The sequence below is a fragment of the Oryctolagus cuniculus genome, chromosome 4, assembly GCF_964237555.1.
Source record: "Oryctolagus cuniculus chromosome 4, mOryCun1.1, whole genome shotgun sequence".
Lineage (NCBI taxonomy): Eukaryota > Metazoa > Chordata > Mammalia > Lagomorpha > Leporidae > Oryctolagus > Oryctolagus cuniculus.
In genome coordinates, this window is record NC_091435.1 from 109,161,280 (window position 1) to 109,181,322 (window position 20,043).

At 43.5% G+C, this 20,043-nt stretch overlaps 1 protein-coding gene across 12 annotated transcripts in view; it reads left to right on the forward strand.

Moving 5' to 3' along the window:
* Positions 1-20,043, forward strand: part of TNIK (TRAF2 and NCK interacting kinase) — a 399,091-nt gene that overhangs the window by 321,410 nt on the left and 57,638 nt on the right. For 6 of the 12 annotated variants that reach the window (XM_008266487.4, XM_008266489.4, XM_008266491.4 and 3 more), the window contains 3 exons: positions 8,696-8,860; positions 10,322-10,561; positions 12,753-12,859. In XM_008266487.4, the coding sequence (XP_008264709.1) occupies positions 8,696-8,860; positions 10,322-10,561; positions 12,753-12,859 (512 nt within the window). Of the gene's footprint in view, positions 1-262; positions 1,409-8,695; positions 8,861-10,321; positions 10,562-12,752; positions 12,860-20,043 lie in introns of all 12 variants that reach the window. The other 6 variants (XM_017346916.3, XM_017346919.3, XM_017346917.3 and 3 more) reach the window with 2 other exon arrangements.

Here is a 20,043-nt window from a genome sequence, read left to right on the forward strand (position 1 = left end):
GGTCTATAGGAGGTAGAATTTTAAAAATTGACTGTTTCTTAAAAAATGCACTATATATATTTAATAATCGTATACTCTAGTGAAAATGACTTTTAAGACTTAAAAAAAGTAAATCTATAAAGAAAATGTTTTGGGTTTAAGGTCAAGAACATTGTTATCACTTTCCCCTATAATCTGTAAACATGATCCATATTTACCTGTGTCTGTAATAGCTGCCTCTTTCTCTTAGATCAATAATTCAATTTTGTAATCCTACTCCCAGGTACAGCAACGACCCCTTAGTAATCCATCTGTTCTTCCAGCTAAGCAGAATCACTATGCTGTTAAACAGCAGCTGACATGCTTCCTGGCTGGCAGAGATGTGCCGCCTTCCTCCACTGCTAAGCCATTGTCTAGCCATGCCAAGTTGAAACCTTCAGCTAAGCCCGACCCTCAGCTCCTGAGCGTGGCAGGTGTTCAGAAACCTGAAAAACTAGCCTCTGTGAAGGCCATGCCGGTAGCACCTGCAGGAATCAGTGATTCCAGATCAAGACTCCTGGGTGAGCGTCACTCGCGGAAGCAAGATGGGCCAGCTCGTCCTATTAGACCTGTTTTGGACGAACAACTGAAGCCCCAGGAAACGTCAAGGACCACAGTGAGATCCCCAAAGCGATCTCGCTCGCAAGGATGTAGCCCAACTCGAGAGTTAGGATCTAAGGTCATTTGTGTGTCCTCCCCCAACATCTCCAAAGTGACGAGCCCCCAGCTGGCCCTCACTGCAGCTAAGGAGGGCCTCAGAGACTCGCGTGGCCCGCAGGACAGGAGGGGCGTAAGTTCATGCGTCTCCACAAGTACCTCACCTCTTCTAAGAAGCGCTGCGTCACTAAGTGATCTCTGCGTGGTGCCTGACCACCCGGCCTTCAGTGGTGCCAGCCCCAGGCGTGAGTTTAGAAAAGGGGCGCCTGCGGATGCCGCTGGAGAGGACCACGACTCCTTGCAAAGCATCCCAGCCGTTCTTCTTTCCTCTGGGCTGCTCCCGCGTGCACACACACCCCCGAAAACGGGGGAAAGCCCGAAGCAGTGTCTGCTTCCCTCCTCCAGCCTCTGCCCAGCACGTTCCGATTGGAACTTGTCCACTTTGAATTCACTGATTTCTAGTTGCTATTTGTCCTCGTCACTCAATTTCCTGGCCTATCCTGTCTATTCAGAAGCAGTGCACAGCTCCCGAGCTTTCCGAAGCCCTGGCATCCCTGAGGGTAAATCTTTGCAGATGTCGTCCAAACAGTTTCCTAGACCACCTCCTCTGCCTCCTGGCCAGGCTCCTAGCGGTAACAGAAACGGAGCCGTTGGGCATGCAAACGACATGGCTGTGTCATCAAGCACTCCTGATGTGAGGGTCCCCGGCCACCATAAGTGTGGGCTGCCTCTGGTGGGTGACGTCTTGCGAGGTTCCTGGCTTCCTAGCAGCTGGCACTCCTTCTTTGAGCTTCATGCACTTCTACACATACGTGGGAGCCTTCTTTCACATTACATCCTCTCCTCCTGGGTGTGGTTAACAGAATCCAGCTGTGAACTAACCATCAGTGCACTCATGAAATGATTCCTAAGCCTTCGAGCGGGCGGTCATGTTTGAGAAGACAGATGAAACATGTAGATGGTAGGAGGAGTGGCAGTGCTATCTTTGGGATTGGAGCAATTGGTGTGCTAATAAGAACAAATAATTGTCTGCCTCGGTTTGATTCATCATTTTTAACACCCACTTATTAAAACAGGAACAAAAATGAATGTGAGGATCCTTATCTTCTTGTCTTTCAGTGCTTCTCATCAGCAATGTATGAACTGTTCCTCTTCTGAACCACTGTTTACAGATCTCTTAAACCAGGGAGGGTGAGGGGGCTCAGAGCAGCCAAATAGTAACATGTTTCAAGACTTTAGGTAGGAATAGAATTCCTAGCTTATCAGTCTCTTAGCTAGCAACTGCTAAGCTGGGTTAAACTCTGCTGGTAGAATAAAAAGGTACCATTTTCTTTTTTCAAATGTATCCTCATCGGGATGTAAGCTTGAAAATATCCTCCCCAGGGAAGAGTGGGCAGCCTGTGTCACTGTGTCCTGTGATGCAGGGTCAGGATTTTCTGCCCCAGATGCCATGGAAGATACCACCCAGCTGTCTCCCTACCCCTTGCAACGTCTTCTGGAAGCTGCCCCACCACCTGTTTTCTAACTCCGCGCTCTACCGTCTTGTCAAGATGGGGCTTTTCCCCCCTTCTTTCATTACTTTCCCAACCATTTCTCTCCCTCACGCCAAACCGGCAGTTTTTCATCAGCGAAGTGATGTTACGCTTCATCCTCTGCGTTTTGATTTCTTCATTTTGTAAACCAGAAGTGATCGTGGCGTTTCTCATTATCTTTCTCATTAATATTTGTTGGGTGCAGTAAAGACAAATGGCAATGCTCAGTCATTTGCAAATCTTGTTCAAGGCTTCCCTCCCTCCTTTTCCTGCATGTTTTTCTTCTGTCCTGAAAGTCACATTGGCTTGACTTTTCCAGGTTTCAGCTGGAAAGGAACAATAGTGTCTGCATTAAAAGGACAGACTCTGCTGCTCTTTATGTCTGCCATCTCTGGATTGGAATGGAAGTCAGATTTGCTTTGTAAAGGACCGATGGAATTTGAAAGTCCTTTTTCCCCCTCACTTTTTAAATGCTGGAAGTTCCTTTTTTTCTTTCCCCTATTACTCAAAATGGCATGTGATTATCAGGGCCTGGCATTAACTTTGTGGCCACCCCCTACTAACCTCCCACATACTTAAAAATTGTTTTGCACCAACATGCAGTAGTGACAGGATGCTCTAATGCCCTGTTTACACGAGTGTTGCATGAGACTGTGTTTTGATTTCTGTGACACCCCATCCTGTTCTCTGATGCATACTCGTCATCTGGCCATAGTTCTAAACTATGATGATCTGTTCAGGGCCACAATACTTCTTTGTTTCCCATCAGCCTTTTGGATTCTAAAACCCTACGAATAAAGACTTCTCTGCTTGGATTTTTTTTTTAAAGATTTATTTATTTGCTTGAAAGGCAGAGTTACAGTGTCGGGAGGTGGGGGGTGGGAAAGATCTTCCATCTGCTGGTTCACTCCCCTAATGACCACAATGGCTGGAGCTGGGCCAATCGGAAGCCAGTAGCACCCACGTGGGTGCAGGGACCCAAGCACTTGGGCCATTTTCCACTGCTTTCCCAGGTGTGTTAGCAGGGAGCTGGATCAGAATTAGAGCAGCCAGGACTTGAACTGTTGCCCATATTGGATTCCAGCACTGTAGGTGGTGGCTTTACCCACAATGCCACTGCACTTGTCCTTCCACAGTGTTCTACAAGTGAACTGTTTTTTTATATGAGCTACTTTATATTTGAGATTCCCAGATTATCTTTTCTTTAAAGCTCTGTTCCCATCTCTCCTCATTTTCTACTTGTTTTGCTTACGTTTTAACATAGAGAGACCTGGATGGAAACAGGAAGGAGTGTGCTTGAGGTCAAGTTCTTTGACTATGTGGCCTGGGGAAAGTTGTCTCACTTTGCCGAGATGCAGCTTGTCATCTGTACTTCCTGCCTCACAATTAGGAGGACCGGGGGCAATAATGTATTGCAATGCATGTGACATTTAAACTGTGAGCACTGGACAAATGTAAATGAAATACACATATAATATTCAGCATATTCATTTTTGTTCCCAAGGCCATTATAGCTTATAGTGAGCATTCTGCCTCTGTTGTTTGTTTCTTTCATTTTTAAAAGATTTACTTGTTTATTTGAAAGTCAGTGCTACAGAGAAGGAGGGATGAGAGAGAGGTCTTCCATCTGCTGGTCTACTCCCCAGATGGCCGAAATGGCCAGGGTTGGGCCAAACCAAAGCCAGGAGCTTCATCCAGGTTTCCCACGTGGGTGGGAGGGGTCCAAACACTTGGGCAGTTTTCCACAGCTGTTCCTATGTCATTAGCAGGGAGCTAGATTGGAAGTGGAGCTGCTGACACATGAACCAGCCCCCATATTGGATGCTGGCACCGCAGGTGGTAACTTTACCTGCTTCGCCACAATACAAGCCCTGCCTCTGTTCTTTCTGACTTGGATTTCACATTAAGCAGTTCATGTTCATCTCCCATGTCCTCATCTATCTCTCCCCAGTGATAGCCAAGCACTTCTTCATTTCCCATCTCAGCTTGCTAATAATTTGTTCCATTACTTTTAAAATGTGTGCTCTTGGGAATCTATATTTTTTCCAGGAGTACTGATTAGGAAAGGATCTTGGAAAAAGTGTCCGGGCCCTGGCTTCACACAGATCACCTTCTAAACATTCTGTATGAACAAGAGTCTCTTTTGTGCTCAAAGGTACCCCTGAGAGCCAGTGTCCCCCATCTTGCTCAATAACCATCTGCCCATGCAATTCTACCAAGACTAAATGACTCAACTCTTCATGTGCCCAGCGAGTACAGGGTAAAGCAACTAATGAGCACTTAGAAGTTACTTATTGACTATTTCCTTTTCTCCAGAATTTTCAGTGAAACAAAAATCAAACTATGTTCAATTTGGAAGAAAAACAGGAATTCCCACATGATTATGTCTAGCTCACCACATACTAGCCATTCAGTGAGGCCTTCTCAGGCCTACAAAGACCAACATCCTATAAAAGATTATTGGGATGCACTCATATAGTATATAAGAGTGTTCTTCAAAATGTTCATGGAAACTGAAGTTAAAAGATTATTTTGATGCAAAAAATTTGAAACCCTTGCATATGTGTTCTATAAAAAGTTCATGGAAAATGTATTATAAAAACTGCATGGGTTTCAAACTTTTTTGCACCCTCTCCCAAAAAAAACCTTGCTTTTAATTCCATTTTCCATCATCTTTCTGAAGCACCCTCATACTTTTCTGTCACCAGTTCTGAAAATACTTCGATAATTTTGTTTTGAAATTCTTTCTCAGTAGCTACTCATCACTGTGAAGTGAGACGTTGTAACCTACATATTGTTTTCAAGTGTACCAAACAGTTTGACAGTTGATGTTGAGAAAGTGTTTGCCCTTATACATGTTTAAACATTCTTATCTACTTCAAATTTCTTTTGGAAATCTTGCAGTCAACAAAATTATTTTTAGATCTCCTAGATTTGCTGTAGCCTTTATCCATCTCCGAGTCCCCCAACAGGACTCCTGTACTGCCCAGTGGATGATGCAACCTCACCTGGACTTTTATTTCTGAAACAGTTATTTTCATTTTTAATTTCTCCATATAATGCTATAGGAAATAGGATAGCATTTTTGAAGGGGTGATCTAAACCTCTACAAAGTTATTTTAGTTTTCATGTTTAAAGGAGCCTTCTAATAAGAAAAAAAATGTTTTTGTAGCGAAATTGATCAATCTCTGCCATTCTTGTCCTCTGGATTCACTGATAATTCCTTCAACTCTGAAATCCTGTATCTTTTGTTCTCACTCTCAGATCTCTCCTGTTCAGTTAGTAGACCTAAGTTGTGACTCGGCACGGGACAGACCTCTGTCTGGTATCACAATAATCGGAAGGGATCACTCTGCCATGCACTATCCAGCTTTCCCTGTGTAGCGCCACATCTGTGTTTGGTTTGACATTTCTGCTCACTAGTTAAGATGACCCTTTGGTGAAAAAGCACTTGGGCAGTATTATCTTCCTAGGGTTTAATACAAGATTTTCTTGAGACAAAATATGTAGCCGGGTACTTCATTGTTACAACCTTTTCATAGAATTTTTTTTGATTTCTTTTTCATTTGAAAGAGACAGAGTTAGGTCTTCCTTTCGCTGGTTCACTCCCCATTTGCCTCCAACAGCCAGCTCGGCCAGGCCAAAACCAGGAGCTGAGAATTCAATCCAGGTCTCCCACGTTGGTGGCAGGGACCCGGGAATTTGAGCCGTCACCTGCTGTCTCCCAGGGAATACGTTAGCAGGAAGTTGGAACTGAAAATAGATTGAGGACTCCAGGCAAACCCAGGCACTCTAGTGTGGGGTGTGGTCATCCCAAGTTTGTGTCTCAACCACTGTCCCAGACTCCCACCCCAGATTTTCAGATTTCTTCAAACAAACTCCAATCCAGGAAATTTCAACTTTGCACCCATCTGGAAATAATTTGCAAAATATATCAAACATTTATACTGTGTATTTTAAAATGCTGTAGACTGAAGCATACTAGTGGTAGGACTTAGTATGTAAACTGTTAGAAAGCACACACCATTTTGTGAGTATAGATGAGTAACATATATAGATGACTAACCAAACCTGTTCACTGCCTGTGAAAATCGGCACTCTGCATTCTGTCTGGTTCATTTCCAACGCTAGCTTTAGGGACCTGTGTGGCCTGTGGTCCTCTTAGCCAGGGATACTGGCCTGATGGGAACCTTGTTGCTGTGAGTTGAAAATAGAATTCTTTATTTCGAAAATGGTTTCTTTGTTCCAGATGGAGTCTTTGGAGCAGACTTTTCTACTGTTCGTTTCAGGGTGCTGTTTCAATGTGTATTAAAACAATGTGTATCAAATCAATAATAATTACAAGTATTCCCCACTTTGAGTATACAAGGCTCTTCAAAAAGTTCGTTGGAAATGCATATGATGAAAAAAAATGCGTGGATTTAAAAATTGGCATCAAAATGAACTTTTAATACCATTTTCCATGACCTTTTTGAAGTACCCTTGTATTTGGTTCTTGAATTTGGGATGATATGTGGCTAGAATTTAGATAGCCAGCTATCTTTATAATGATGTGTCTGAGTCTCATGGGTTCTTGATTTCAAAGAGAAATGGTTTGGATAGTGGGAGTTCGGATAGTGTAGGGTACTTGAACATGTGAGTGATCTATTCAGCATATTCCCTGGAAATAAGAAAACTGCTTTTTTAACAATTTCAGTGGTTTAAAATGTTCACTTTCTTTCAAAGAGCTTGGCATTTGGAAAGCAGTCTGTGGCATGCTTTGGGCTCAATTTATTGCTGTCTTGATGGGACTTCTTCTTTGTGGTCTTATCTCAAAGTTGGCTTTGTTCTTTTGCTCAATGCAGTGGCCAAAGTATTGCTGATGAAATACTTTGCATACATGCATACACACAGCAGTAAACATGTGCCTGCTTATTTTTTCTGCCTTTTTGCTGCTACTCTTACTTGGTTTGTGGTGAGCTTCTGGGACATGGAATTTCAAAACCTAAGTCAACTGGATGCCAATTGTACGTACCCTGCACAGCCATGGTGGGAAAGATGATCATATTACCCCTCCATAGAGGCAAGAGGGCTATTTTCGATTCTGGAGCTTCTTTTACCATGTTAAAATATTTTGGACCAACATGACAGCTTTAAAACAGCCTGGTTCTATATATGAGAATGAGTCTGCCTCTAGGAAGATTCAAAATGGGGTGGAGGGATGAAAAAGATTAGCTCTTCTGGATTTGTATTTCAAATCAGCCAGGAAGATTCATAACCACTACATAAAATATGCAGACAAGAATATTGAGTCCCTTACACATGGCTCTTTCAACATACAGTAAGAGGTCACTCTGAAGGTTCTTCTGTGTAGGGAGGACAGCACTATTGCCCTGGGGTTTGGGGAGCACAATGTCCATTTGACCCAAAAGAGAGGGCAGGATCAGATGGAGCTGAAGAAAATTCCTAGACCTTTTTGAGTTGTCTAAGATCATAACAGAATATTGTGCCGTGTACATCTTGTCTATCAAAATTTCCCTCTGAGCTAGGCCTTAGCAGCAGGGTGTCTGATGTAAATAAGACCCCAAGAGTCACCCCCACCTGTTAACAAAGGGCACTCACTGGTAACTGAGCCTTCCCTATGAAGTGCTTGGGATATGTTATCTGGTGTGGGCTGAGAGACTGAAAGAAGGGGAATGACAAGGACTGGGAGAGGAAAGGATTGGAGGGCTGGGGAAGGAGGGCTGCAAGAATGAACAGCACATAAGGATAGGTAGGGCAGGAGGGAGTAGGGGTGGGTAGGCAGTGGAGTCCAAGCTGATGCGGAAAGAATAAGGAAGAGCCATGTATTTTTTTTGGGGGGGGGGGATGCAGAGAGAGATGAAAAGATAGAGCCCTAAAGAGAGAAAGGAAAATGATAGAGAAAGTTAGCTTAAGACAGGCCTTGCTCATTAAGCAGGCAGCCTAGCACACCCACTTGCCTACCTTCAGGGCCCGGGAAGGAATCGGGGCTCACACACTCAAGTTCATCCTTCTCAGTCCTCCCCAGTGCACTTCCCCTCCATGTCCCTTGAGTCAACCTAAAGCCATTTTCTTCTTTCCCCAAGCAAATTCAATGCCTACTACAGTTGCCCTGGATTAACTAAGGTGCCAGTTGACTCCCTCACTGACCACAAAGCTCTGTGGTCAATCTGCCAGGTGATATTCCAGTCAATGGAAGATAGCACCTCTTAAGCAGATCCCAAATTCTCTGCCAACTGAAATAACTCAGGATGATGGGTAATGGAAGAGTGACAGCTGGGGTGTTCTGCATTTTTGTTGTTGTTATTGCCAGTGTTGGCTCCTTTAGGAAAGAGCTGTTTGCAAATTATTGATGCAGAGCAGAAAATGAGATATTTGACTCTGACCAAAGGGACACAAAAATGGCTGTGCAGGTGACTACAGAAAGTGTTTTTTAGAAAATAAATCAACTCCTATCCATTGAGGCTGTCTGTTCTTTTGACTTCCAGGTAGAAGAACGGTCAAGGCTTAACCGGCAGAGTTCACCTGCCATGCCTCACAAGGTTGCCAACAGAATATCTGACCCCAACCTGCCCCCAAGGTCGGAATCCTTCAGCATTAGTGGGGTTCAGCCTGCTCGGACACCCCCCATGCTTAGACCAGTGGATCCCCAGGTATAATCCCTTTAATTCACTTGGCAATAAGAGTATACAATAAATGCTATTAATATCCCAGAGAATGGTAACATGGATTCTGGCATAGGAACAATGAAATTATGACTCTTGATACAGAATTTACATAGAAGGCCCCAGTGAATTTTAGGGGTTAAAGAAAGAGTAAGAAAGAAAAGAGCATCACACGTAAGCTTTGAGTCAACCCCAAAATGACTTCTTGGTAAACTGGCCTTTCTGAGAGCCATGGAAGCTTCTGCAGGATGAGGACAAGCATCCTTTTAGGTATGAGTACCAGACTCAAATTCCTGGAGATTTTGGCGGCATACTGTATACGTACATATATAAGCTTTTGTTCCTTGGGGTCCTGGCATGAGCCTGAAATGAGAAAAATTCAATGGACTTGGTTAAGCACAATTGTCTTTTGAGCCAGTGCTTCTCAAAGTGTGGTCACACAGAGCAGCAACAGCAGCAGCCAGAAATTTGGTAGGAAGACTGATTGAACACCATCTACACGCCAAACCCTGAGCCGGACTCAGAGATCCAGTGATGAGCATTGTAGATGCAGGTCCAGTCTTCAAGGAGCTTACGTTCCCCACAGCAGAGGAGACAAGCTTCAAGCAGGACTAACCAAATGTGGGCAGTGCTAGGGCAAAACGGGTACTTTGGACTCTGGGTCTTGCTGATTTGTCTCAAATGGCCACAGTTTCCCTAAAAGACTATGTGTCTTCCCTACATGGACAGTCTCACCACGTGTCCAATTGTGGGGCTTATGGCTCTACAAGAAATTTCCTGGTATCAGGAGATATATAATCCCCCAGATGGTAAGCACCAGTACAACGGAAACCAGGATTTTATAGAGGTTAGTCCTATAGGCCACCAGTGTAGAATGCTAGGTCCCATTTTAGCCTCCAGCACATATTAGCTGTAAAAACTAGGGTATCTTAGGTTGCTTTTGTGTGTACAGTGTGGGAAATGGTTGTGTCCACCTCGTGGTGGACTCAGTGAATCCCTAACAAGTGAGATCTTTGGAGCAGTTCTCATTTTACGGAGCAAGAGCACTCTCTAAAGCCAAGTTAAGGATTTTAAAGGAGGAAGTTTGTAATATTGGAAGGGAAGTGCTTGTAAAAGATATTGTGTTCTTGGTACATGAATGGGCACCAAATATAGTTCTTGTTATTATCATCACACTGTTCTACCAAGTTCTTGGCGGTCCAAGTAAGCGATTTAACTTGTTGCGGGGACCCCAGTTCAGCCCTACCTGTCACTCTAGACAGAAAATTCTGAAGAACTGTTAAAAGCATACTTGTGGTCAGCTGTGATAGAATCTCTCCAGTCCACTTCTTGTGCCCTAGAACTTTCTCTTCCCTTCACCTGATAAAGGTGGTACTGGCTGTTTTTGTTTTTGTTTTTTTTTTTTTTCCTCCTAATAATCCTTCTTCTCTAATGTTGGCTTGTGCTTAGATCCCTCATCTGGTAGCTGTGAAATCCCAGGGACCTGCTTTGACCGCCTCCCAGTCAGTGCATGAGCAGCCCACCAAGGGCCTGTCTGGGTTTCAGGAGGCTCTGAGCGTGACCTCTCACCGCGTGGAGATGCCGCGCCAGAACTCGGATCCCACCTCTGAAAACCCGCCTCTCCCGACGCGAATCGAAAAGTTTGACCGAAGTTCTTGGTTACGACAGGAGGAAGACATTCCACCAAAGGTAACAGTAGGGACGTTTTTCGCATCACCATCACCATTGCCATCACCGTTGTCATCACTGACCACTCTTGTGGTCACTGCGCCAGGCCTTTTGCAGCCGTGGAGAAGGTAAAGATGCCAAAGCACCTTTACTTCTCATGTTTGTCTTGGTGCCCCTTTATTCCTACACTAAAATTTGCATTGTCAGCTTTTCTACCATCATTTTCCCTATAACTAAATCTTGGGGAGGCTGAATGACTACTAAGTATATATTCTGTGTTTAGCACCAGAACTCTCAACACTAAGCATTTCAAACTTATTATCTACAGCAAGAAGTAGAATAATGGATTTTTTATGGATGACTTAATCTATGTCTGGGCAAATTGAAAACTTCCAGATAAAAGATAGAAAATCTATTTCTATTTTGATCAGAAAATCAGATTTCAGAGAGTCAGAAGATAGTGTTATTCTTAGGATATTTTAGTTGACCCCATTGAAGGAAAGCTCCTTGTAGGCCAGGTTGTAATTTAATTCCAGTCTTAATCAGTTATTGTGGATAAAATTTCAGGGTCAAATGATCAGCCATCCCACTGGATAGAACATTCTTGAGTTTGGGTCTTTTTTTTTGCTGTTGTTCTGAGATGTCCTAGCATGTGTCTGGGCACCTGGCTACAGACAGTCTGGAAGTATTTCAAAATACCAGAGACATGTTTACACTGGATTCTTCCTGGCTTAGCAATCTCCCTTCTCATTAGCTCAGCATAAAGGCTGTGACAAATGGGATGTTCTGTGATTTCCAGAAGGCAATGCCATTGTTGATTCCAGAAAAAAGTTTTTGATGGCTTAATTAGTATTTTTCTTTATACTCTTCTCAGGAAGGTATTGTAACAGGAGTTCCATTATTTGAAAATGAAAGCCACTAATAGCTTGTCTTATTAATATTTTCTTCCTATAGAAGCAGAAATGCCATCAGAAGAGATTATTAGGGAGCAAAGTTCAACAGGGAGAGTAAGGTAGGCAGAGGAGCAGACACCATGCTCGAACTGAAATGGGAAGTCATTAGTCTACTTTCTGAAAACAGGCAGGCATATATTGGTAGAGCAGGGAGAAAATTTTAGATCAAATGTAAGATTTAGGTTTTAATAATTCATGAGACTCTTTCTTCCCAACTATTTGTTTACAAAAATAAAAAGGAAAAATAGAAGTGGTAATATTTAATTAGAATCGGTGGTAGAACTCATTTGGTCATTTTTGCTTCACTGACTCATCTTTACATTAAAATGAATTATAATAAAAATTTTTCAAAGTAGACAAAGGATGGCACTTAACACTGGAGATAATTTGCTGTGCTGAAATTCATCATATGATTCTTTTAAAAGAATAGACAGTTTTGGCACAGTTATAATGTTTGATTTTATTAAAAAGTCTGTATATTTTCTAAAATGAGGCTTATTGAATTCTACTTAAGGCTCTTGCCAGATAAGCTAAAATAGATTCCTACTGCACTTCACAAACAAATTGTTACCCCCATAATCTTTTTGAAACCCTTCCAGTTTTTTTAGCGTTAGTCTTGAATTAATCTTGAATCCTGAATCCTATTTGGGACTGTGCTTACTAATTGACCTTCCACTGCATAGGTGATTTGAAGTTCGGATTTTAATTACTAATTTCAGGTTAACTAGGAGGTAGAAACATTCACAATCTACTGTGGTATGTTCCCTGAAGTTCTAAGCTGACATCCTAGTTTCACTCTAGATTTTTGCCATTTCTTTATCTGCTTACTAGTTGTTATATGAGCTAAAAATGGAAGTTGGCTTGAGCTGGGTGGCTACTATCAGATCCAATGAATTAAGAGCACCCTAACGAAATTCCTGGTGTCTACCACTGTTGCCCAAACAAAAGAGGCCAATTATTTTTAGCCCAGTGAATCCAAATTTTACCGTAGTCTGTGTTTACGGTATTTTTAAGACTGAGAATGTCCCTTTCTCTGGTTGTTGATTGTGTCTTACTGCCTTTTGCTAGCAGACTCTTACTTGGTTTTGTTTAGGGAGTTAAACATTTCTGTGAAAAATACAAGACATTCCTCCTGCCTCGCCCCATTTCAGATAGTTTCTGAACTTCCTTGGAAATCGTTGAAAAGGGTAAGATTTTCAGAGACCAGCCTGTAGAAACTACTTTGTGGGAAATATTTCTGAGTTCTGGTTTTCTTCCAGGTGCCTCAAAGAACTACTTCTATATCCCCAGCGTTAGCCAGAAAGAATTCTCCTGGGAATGGTAGTGCTCTGGGACCCAGACTAGGATCTCAGCCCATCAGAGCAAGGTAAGGGAAGGAATGTGGTGACAGTGAAGGAAAAAGCCCACTCACTGTTGCCATCACTGCTTTCCTTAAAAATGGCTGTGTTCTTTTCACTGAAAGGCAGGTTGACTTGCCACCTGGACTGTGTATTTTGATGGGCCAGATACGTGCCTTTTATTTCTTCAAAAACTTTTCACACAAATCACCATACCACTGTGTGTGTGGAGGTGGGGGTGCTCAGGAATGAATGAATGAAGCAACCCAGAAACCAGTGCAGTGTACCTTAATAGTTTTTAAAATCTGGGAGTAAAATTGCAAATACAAGTCTGGGTGTAATATCTCAAACCGATAATTATTTCAGAGGCCATGTTATGGAATCAAGAGGGAAAAAAATGGCCTATTTTGAATTGATTTTCAATATCCGGTCAAGAAGTATGCTCTACGAACCACTGAGACTTCACAAGTATTTGCTAAGGAGATAATGACCAACTGCAGAGCTTAAAATTACAGAAGAACCAGCTTTGGAGAGGAAACCACCTTATTGGTCACTGAAATAGGAGGGCATTTGAAAGATGTTATTTTAGTGCAAAAAAACTTTTGAAATTCATGCATAGTTTTTTCACATTAAGAATTTTCCAAGAACTTTTTTAAAGTTATTTATATTATTATTATTAATTTGAAAGGCAGAGTTACAGAGAGAGGAGGAGACACAGAGAGGTCTTCCATCTACTGGTTCATCCCTGAGGCCAGGGCTGGGCCAGCCCAAAGCCAGAAACCCAGGCTTCTTCTGAGTCTCCTATATGGATCCTAGGGACAAGCACTTGGGCTATCTTCTGCTGCCTTCCTAGGCACATTAGCAGGGAGCTGGATTGGAAGTGGAGAAGCTGGGACTCAAACTGGTGCCCATATGGTATGCCTGCATCACAGGCAGAGGCTTAACCTGCTACACAACAATGCTGACCCCATCTGTGAACTTCCTGAAGACCCTTCATATAGCTTCCACTGTTGTTTTTCTGAATTTTCCATCGATAATGTATGTTTCTACAGTTTGGAAGTTGCTCCCACTTCTACTGGTTGCTGTTGAGGACTCAAAACTGGGAGGAAACAAGATCTCTACAGTCTCCCAGTGGATTTTTATGTGGCAACAGATGCTATTTGTTGCTGTAGTTCATCAAGCTTCCCTCAGATTTTTCATGATGAATACATCCCGTTTTAGGATTAGCAGAAATAGCAAATGGCCTCTGCCGAGGCTATAAAAAGGATGTGAGCTTGGGCAGGCTGTTTTCTTTTCCTTCATTGTGTTCATAATAAGACAAGGACCCCCCTTTCTAGTACAAGAAAGACTGCAAATGAAGCTTATGATTATTTGTACATCTCTTTAAAATGTGGAATGCTTTTGATCATAAAGCTTTCATTTTCTTTTTGACATGGAAAGCCTTGGGAAGAGGTCAGTCCATAAATAATATGCAACTATACTAAGAACACGAGTTCCTTTAGGGCAAAGATGCCGGTCCATTCCGAGTGGAACTACCAAAGGCAGGAGGCTCTGAATGAGCCATTTTTCCCCAATGACTTGTCAGACTCACACTGAGCTGGTGTTGCTAAGCTGTTCTAGGCCTGGAACGTGCTGTGACCAGGCAGCCAGAGGAAGGACAGCATCGGATTGCCTGAACTTTATCAGTCCTCCTCTTAGGCGGCAGTAAGTCCCCAATTATCAGTGCTTTTTGCTCCTTTGAACCCTGCCCTCGGGGCTCTGTTCATTGGATCACTTGCTCAGTATTTTAGTGGCTTTAGATCAAGCATTATTTCAAACTTACTTTTTTTTCCTGTCAACCAAAAAAGAGCGAGCTACCATTATGCAGTCAGACAAAAAGCAGCTTTTTGTTCCTTCTTAAGTGCTAATTTAATGGCATTGAAGCCTAAAATAACTGGTATTTGATGGTCAGTGGTTTACAAAGTATGAGTATGGTATTTAAATGCCATACCTTGCCCAAAGAACGCAGACTTTGTGGGAGACGGCTAACATTTTTCTACTTCAGAGGTAGAGAAGAAGTGAGCGAAAAGATCTTAATGATTTCGGTACAGAGAATCCCCATCTTGTAGGTGGGACACTCCTTCAGCACACCTGCTTCTTGTCTGGCGTGACCCACACTTAAGTCATAAATCAGAGTTTACAGCTCTAATGGGATTGCCGTGTTAAAGCCTCAAGATCTAGTTTATTTCCTGTGATAAGGGTAGCTTTTGTTCACCTAATTAGCCCACCCAGTACTTAGTGGCCTGAAATATAACTGCTGCTTGCATTTCAGGATTCTGGGAGGCCGCTAAGAAGTCCATCTGCTGATCTTGCCAGGGTTTGCTCGTGCAGCTGCTGGGTCCCCTATACCTCTTGTTCCATCCTCAGGGTCTTTCACGCGGGGCTTCCTCCTCCTTTGGTGATGTCAGGAAAGCATTTTAAGAGGAAAACATGTCCCATGGCCACTGCAAGTCGAATGCTCAACCCCTGAGTCCATTGGAAGGGAGCTATGCAGGGCGTGGGCACTACGCGATGCGAGTTGGCTAGGGGCCATCGCTGTGACGCACAGCCTCCCCTACTCTTCTGGGTCTCATGAAGTCCTTTTTGTACCATTTGTCAGACAAGCAGCCATTCACAAAGCTCTTAAGAAAAGGGCTGCTTTTAAATAAGTCACACTTCACCATGCTTCTGGGCTATACTTCTGTACTTGGTCAATGTTCTCTTTCTTCCCTCCTTTTCTTTGAAATAGTTCTCAAGGGCGTCTAGAAAATTAACAAAGTCGGAATGGGTTGCAAACAAAATTACATAACTAATGAGGGACAGATTCAGGAAGTTTCATTATTTTTAATTCATTTGCTGAAGTCAGCAGATAAACATGAAAGGCCCACTAAATGCAGAACTGCACGTGACTGGGAGCCAGTGACTGCAACCCAGGCTGCCCGACTCCAAGGCCCATGAGTCATACTAGACCTGCTAGTCCTTAGGGCTGAAGGGCCAATATTCTTTTTCCTGTCTCACTGTTTTACTTTTGGGAGAATATATCAATTAAGGTGGAGCCTCTTTTCCCCTTTTGTGGCACATGAGGGATCCCAAATTTAAGATAATAGCATCTCAACATGGAAGGAATTTGGGTATCCAACTCACTACTTGGAGAACTATCAAGAAGAAGTTCCAGCTATGTGCATTATATGTGAAAACTAAATTGTTGTTGTGCTAAGTCAATAATAATAAAAAAAAGATCCAGAGCCTCGTGGATAAAAAACTCAGTTTTTCCTTTTTGCATTAGTACTCACAATGCTAGATAAATGCAGAATGTATGATTTCTTTTTTTGAAAGTTTGGGAAACATTATTTAAATGCATAAGCTCTTGAGAAGACTCCAGGTCAAATGTGTGGCATGCAAGCATGTTCCTGTAACATGAGGAAAAAAGCAAAGCTTTGCTGGTGTGAATACTTATCCTTTTCCCCAACAAAACTGATAAGTTCCTCTTCTGTCTACACATACCACACCAAACCAAGAAGAGCCCCATCGCCAGTTGTTTGTAAATACATGCAGCATTGAGCACGCACAGCTGTGCAGCATCAGCTGGTCAAGAACGTGTTACAGAGCCACCCCTGCAGTGCCCTGCCTTCTGCTGGGCTCAGGCAATTTCTTACTGAATTGTTTAGTAAATAGTCCTGGAGTGGCATACTGTTGTTCTAAGTGCATTGCAAATATTAACTAATTTAAGCCATAAGCACTCTGTGAGGTGGTGACTATACGCGTTCCCATTTCATAGCTGGAGAAATTAAGGGAAACAGAAGTTAAGCAAGTTGACCAAGGTGACAAATTTAATTAAGTGGGAGAGCTGAGATTTGCGTGCTGGTAGACTTACACCAAAGTCTGCACTTCTCAGCACCATTCCCTGCTAGCCTGTTTAGTGTGCATTGGTGTGGTGTTTTCCCAAGGGAGATGGACCCTCCGTTCCTTGAGGGACATGGCACCATTTTGTTTCCAGCTTTCTGACCATGCGGTGTAGTGAGTCAGTGAAGATTAAGATTATTGCTCCTAATCCAGCGATATGCACCACCCTTCAAAAGTCAGCGTGCTGCAGGACACACCTCTGAAACATCTTCCCACCCTAGATGGAACTCACGTCATCGCATGCTTTGTCTGGCTCCCTTCCTAGATGGCTAAAGTCTGGATGATAACATGGTCACCATGAGCCCTGGCAGTGGCTGCCTGCCCGCCCTTTGTGCATATACAGCTGGGCATTGCGCAGGCTGTAGAATCGATGGGGACTTCTCACCTGTTGTTTTCACTCCCAGAGGCCTTATGCACTCAAGGTGATCAGTTGAGTTTAAAAAAGATTTGATTAGATCATTGTAAGCCATTTCTTTGAAATCCCAAGCACTTTTATATTTAACTATGATTCGTGTGTGCTTTTAAAGCAAATTAAACCATGATCAAACAAGCACATCTGAAATACGGAAAGATTTAAATGAAGCCAGAAACACCCAGTGAAAACTCAGGGACTTAAATACAAACCTATCTTCCTATGGCTCGTTTGCTCTCATTGGCTGTGTTGTCAGGAACAAAGTAAAGTGAATTTTGGCAGTCACCCAGTTAATTATAGACTTGGCCCAAGTATTTGAGCCACAAAATCACTTTGTAATCCTAATTTTCCCTTTTGACTTTTCATGTGATTCAAGTTGATGGACTAATGGCCCCGTTTTTACTTGACTGCATGTTTTACAGACCAAACAGGCTTGCTGCTTGATGGTAGTTGTCTGAATTAAAAGTTAGCATTTATAGAAATCTATTTGGATGTTTCCAAGCTTTACACATTTGGATCTGAGTAGGTTCAGTTAATATGTGAACAAGGGAAATCGATCATTTAATGGAATCCTTCTGAAGTTGATCCTCTTTAAAAGCATTTCTCAGCCCCCTTTGGTCCAAGGCCAGACCATGCAGATATATAATAAGAGAAAAATGTGAACAGTAGGAAATTTTCTCGAAATACTCATATTTTATCAGTAACAATAATAATAATCTAGAACAGACATCATAAAGTTTTCGCTGTTCCTGTGAGTGGCTACAGAGAAACGTAAGCACTTCTTCGATCTCCAGCAGCAAAAATAGCAATGTATTAAGATCAGCAGCTGTGCTGGTTTGCTCCAGTGGGGAGGACTTGTGCTAATGAGGCCCTGGTCAAGGATTTAATGCCCTTGGGACCCAATTAGCTTCACACAGGAGGCTCCGAGCCCAGTCAGAGCCATGTGCTCATCCCAGCCAAGGCCTCTGCTTCTCTTTTATACTAGGACAAGCCCAGCCCAGGCCTCCTCATCCTGCTGTCTGGGCTCCCTGCCTCACACTGGGCCAGTCATTTATAAGCCTGGCAAGGGAGGTCCACATCCTGAGCCAGGTTACAAAGCCATGGCTGCACAACCAGACCTTTCCTTCTGATCACCCATTCTCACAGTGCTTCCTGATACCCCTGGGTCTCTATCTCGCTGGTGTCCTGTCCACATCCATGTGCACAAGGAAAACCTCAGTCCGCTGTCTCAGCCTTACTGCTCTACAGCCCTACTAAGTCCTGTCTTCCTCCTAACCTGTCCTCGACATGTCCAGTATGCATGAATGGTTCCCTAAACTCCGAAAATCTTACAATCACTTTCACACAACACAGAGGCCACCACTTCACTGCTGTGTCTACAGCACTTCTCTCAGCTCTGCGTTTGTGTTGTAACACGACTGCCTGCCTTGTGCCCCATCACTTGTCTTGATCCAGCCAGTCTCACAAGTAAGGGGCTTATTAGAAAGGTTTGAGTCAAATCACCAAAGGAGTGCTGCATTAGAGCAAAGAGCTAGATTCTGCTGCCACCCATCACCCCCCGAAGAAAACACCTCGGATCATCGATCACCAGCCACCCTACTCGCGAGAGACCTTTTCATTTTAATACAAAGAACACTGCGTTGCCATTCCACCACAGGAAGAGCAACACCAAGAAACAGCAATATGCCCATCACTCTTAATCTGCAGTACAGTTGGTTAGCAATCCATTTCCCGGAATACATGCTTTTGGAATTTATTATGCATAATTCTTGATCACTACTGTTAAATAAGAGAGAGGCAGTGGGGCAAATTCATTATTTATGATTTAAAGGAGATGGGATCAAGGTGGCATGTGCCAATGCCATCTCACTATTCCAAGTGATCAATTTCAGTTCACAATTGATCATAATGAAAGGACTAAGAGTCAAAGAGAGCACATAAACAAGTCTAGTATCTGCTAACACTAACCGATAGAATAAATAAAGGGGAGAGTGATCCAACATGGGAAGTGAGATACTCAGCAGACTCATAGAATGGCGGATGTCCTAAATAGTACTCTGGCCTCAGAATCAGCCCTAAAGGCACTCGGATCTGGCTGAAAAACCCATGAGAGTATTTCAGGCATGGAAAGCCAAGGCACTCTGGCAAAAAAGATCTCTGTGAGTGAGATCCCAGTGGAAAGAACAGGTCTTTAGAAGCTGAGCAGCGGGACTGAGCTGCGCAAGCTGCAGGGTCTGCCCGCAAGTGCTCGAAGGGGAGTGCAACAGCGGGGAGACTTGGGAAGTCCAGGGCTCCGAGTCCACACATCGGCGCTGGAAGGGGAGCAGACCTGCGTGGAGAGCGTGGGAGCCCACAGTTCAGGACATCAGCGGCAGACTCAACACACCAGCGCTGGAACGCGAGGTGAGCCGAACCTCAATAACCCGAGACACCGGCAGGCAAGCGGAGAGAGGAGACTAGAGGGAACGACCCCCGGGGCGGGGGGGACTTCACCAAGCTAACTGGAAGAGAGAGAGGGGGAAAAAAAAAAGGTGACTGGTATGGACACGGGTTTCTCTCTCTCCGCTCACCTCTCAAGGGCGAGCAAGACAAAGAGCAGGCGCCATCTTGGACATACGTCATAAGCAGAGCGACCTCAGGTCTGCACCGGCCCTGAGCCTAGCAGTAAAACCTGACTCTGGGTGGGGCGAATTAACAGGAGATTAGGACTTAGTAAATTTATGGTGCTACTGAACTGAGACTGTGAAAAAAGAGACGGTGGGGGAGAGAACTCACGGAATTCACGTGAGCACTCTCCAGAGACGCTACAATTCCGTAACTTTGGCAACCCAGTGGGAGACTGAAGGAGAATTTGAGCCCACTCTAAGGGCCGAACAGATT